General features: G+C 50.3%; 1 protein-coding gene across 1 annotated transcript in view; it reads left to right on the top strand.

Moving 5' to 3' along the window:
- Nucleotides 1–1,306: 1,306 nt before the first annotated feature.
- Nucleotides 1,307–1,581, top strand: part of RAB11B (RAB11B, member RAS oncogene family) — a 12,747-nt gene continuing 12,472 nt past the window's right edge. Inside the window, exon 1 of the mRNA XM_008063940.2 lies at nt 1,307–1,566. Within this exon, the coding sequence (XP_008062131.1) occupies nt 1,527–1,566 (40 nt within the window). The 5' untranslated portion in view covers nt 1,307–1,526. The remainder of the gene's footprint in view (nt 1,567–1,581) is intronic.

Here is a 1,581-nt window from a genome sequence, read left to right as displayed (position 1 = left end):
GGTCGAGGCTGTAGTGGCTGGGAGCGGCCACTGCACTCCAGTCTGGGTGACAGAGTAAGACTCCAACTCAAAAAAAAAAAAAATTATTAATCACTGAATACAGAAATACTTAGCACTGGGGAATATACTGTAGTGAATGACACAAATACAGTCCCTGACCTCATAGTGTTGATACTCTGTTGATGGGGGACAGAAATCAAACAGATCAATGGCTCAACAAAGCATGCATACTTCATAGTTAATAATATTGCACAGGGTACTGGAAATGTGCTGTTTGTACATTTTAGGAACTCTCGTCACACACATACACACACACACAGTTAACTATGGAAGGTGATGGGTAGATTAATTTGCTTAACTGTAGTAATCACTTCACTATGTAAATGTATGTAAAAACTGTAGTAATCACTTCACTATGTAAATGTATATATTTTATTTTATTAATTCAGTCGGGGTCCACCTCTGTGGCCCGGGTTGGGGAGCCGTGGCACCATCATGGCTCAGCCTCGCCTCCCGAGTAACTGAGACTACGGGCACACACCACCATGCCCGGCTTATTTTTTGATTTTTGTAGAGACGAAGTCTCGCTATGTTGTCCAGGATGGTCCTGAACACCTGGGTTCAAGTGATCCTCCTGCCTCGGCCTCCCAAAGTGCTGGGATTACAGGTGTGAGCCACCGCGCTCAGCTCTTACATATTTTATAAAATAAAACTAAAAAACTCATCTTTTGTCAAGTAGTGACAAATGGGAGAGAATAAAACAGGGCAAAGGAACAAAAAGGGGCAGGAGGTCATGTTGGAGAATGCCTGGTGCCCAACACAATTTATAAATATTTGTGAGCAAAGACTTGATGGCAGAAAGAGGACGATTTATTCTGTATGTTTCTAAGGAAATGATCTAGTTATTCTCAAGATATTACAGGAGCTGGATTTCTTCCCGTTTACAAAGGAGAAAACGGAGGCCCTGAGCGGTAATGTCACCAATGTAGGGACAGAAACTGCAACCAACAGACCAGAGCCGGGGCGGTCTCCGGATATAGTCATTCATGGGTTGGGGGGCGAGGCCAGAGCAGCGCGCACTGACCTATGACGCCACTGGGACGTTAGGCAGCGTAACATCACCTGGACGTAGCCCTATTTCCCTTCCCGGCCAGGTCCTCTGGAGGTTGGGTCGGAATCAAGCCTCTCATTGGCTACTTGCTCCGTCAATCCGTTTGGTTCCTCCAGTCTTCCGCCCCGCCTTCCTGAGCCCGCTTCTGATAGGCTGGCGCGGCCATCACTTCAGAAAGGTCCGCATTCCTTCCGCCTTTCTTCAGGACACCGAGGGCGAGGAAGGTGGATCCCAAGCGGCGCCCACCCCCATGGCTCTGCTTCCGCTGGTGATTGGCTGTGCTCAGTGCCAGTAGCTACTCCGCCCGCCGCTGATTGGCCACCCGACCGCCGCTCTGCGCGGCGCCGGCACCGCCCCCGTCGGGTGTTTGTGGTGGGGTTGCGGAGTCGCCGATCCCGCCGGAAGCGCCAGGACAATGGGGACCCGGGACGACGAGTACGACTACCTATTCAAAGGTGCGGCTGGTGGGG

The sequence above is a fragment of the Carlito syrichta genome, unplaced genomic scaffold, assembly GCF_000164805.1.
Source record: "Carlito syrichta isolate Samal-C Ts95f unplaced genomic scaffold, Tarsius_syrichta-2.0.1 Scaffold307152, whole genome shotgun sequence".
In the NCBI taxonomy this organism is placed as follows: Eukaryota; Metazoa; Chordata; class Mammalia; order Primates; family Tarsiidae; genus Carlito; species Carlito syrichta.
The sequence above is the reverse complement of the archived record's forward strand: the minus strand, read 5'-3'. Positions and strand labels throughout refer to the sequence as shown.